This window comes from Penaeus vannamei, chromosome 18, assembly GCF_042767895.1.
Source record: "Penaeus vannamei isolate JL-2024 chromosome 18, ASM4276789v1, whole genome shotgun sequence".
Lineage (NCBI taxonomy): Eukaryota > Metazoa > Arthropoda > Malacostraca > Decapoda > Penaeidae > Penaeus > Penaeus vannamei.
Window position 1 is genome coordinate 9,154,041 of NC_091566.1, and position 1,058 is coordinate 9,155,098.

At 29.9% G+C, this 1,058-nt stretch overlaps 1 protein-coding gene across 1 annotated transcript in view; it reads right to left on the reverse strand.

Moving 5' to 3' along the window:
* Nucleotides 1–258: 258 nt before the first annotated feature.
* The window catches only part of LOC113805339 (phosphopentomutase), a gene marked incomplete in the record, with an annotated part of 18,383 nt that continues 17,583 nt past the window's right edge, over nucleotides 259–1,058 (reverse strand). The window contains 2 exon segments of the mRNA XM_070132845.1: nucleotides 259–873; nucleotides 1,010–1,058. The exon segment at nucleotides 1,010–1,058 is cut by the window's right edge and continues 178 nt beyond it. Of these exon segments, the coding sequence (XP_069988946.1) occupies nucleotides 771–873; nucleotides 1,010–1,058 (152 nt within the window).

The following is a 1,058-nucleotide window of genomic DNA, read 5'->3' on the forward strand; positions in this document are numbered from 1 at the left end:
ATTGTTGAATGATGTTGAAGAGGAAAGTAAGTTATTAACTAAAGGCTTTTGACAGTATTTGCCATTCTAACACAGAATAAAAATGTTTTATTTTTTAAAATCTATGTAGTCTGTTGCCATATTTGATGATAATAAAGCATATGCAGAACTGAACAATTACATTGGTCGGTATATGATCATCATTTATATCTGAATTATCCTCATAATTACAATTTTTACCATCTGTATAGAGATATTAATGATTATAAAAAATGTAAATTGTAATATATGCTTTAATAATATCGTATGTCTGTTTCAGACACATCTAATAGCAAAATATAACCTGGCACTCTGTACTCTGTAACAGTTTGTACATCATTATTCACTTATCTGAAGAAAAACAAAACTGAAGACCTTTATTTTTCAATCCTTGAAGAAATAACTTTAATCAATTGTTAATCATAATTAGATCTTAATTGGGCATTTGAATAGTACTATACATCCATATTAACAAAATTTTCTTAATAAACCAAATTACCACTTTATGACAAATTAACATGTGAACCCAAGTACAATGGTCTTATTTATATATATTAAAAACATAATATATTTACAAATACATAAAAATTACTAAATATCCTTGGAAAAAGGAAAAAAATACTTCCCCACACGGCAGCATCTATAAATATTTCAACTGAGAAATGTCAACTTGTCTTTCTTTAAATAGTATGGCACAGAGGCATCCCTTTCCAAAAGACTTCAGTGCCTGATTCCAAGTTCAGCAATGTCTCTTAATCTGCTCTGGGAATGAGGTTGTTTTTCTCTGGCTCCATCATTTCTTGAATGACACCTTCCACTAGTTCTGCTAGTTCAGCTTCAAGGGCACTCCAATCACTGCAATGAAACATGTTATGCATAAAATAAATGAAAAATTTCATACCCAATGCTGTAAGTAAATAAGCATATTTGAACTGAAGAAGTATATCTAAACTTTAAAATTAGTATATACTTATCCAGATTCAACACTCACTGTTGTTCAGGCTTGGCACACATTTCTGAGTAGTACTTGATCTTCGGCT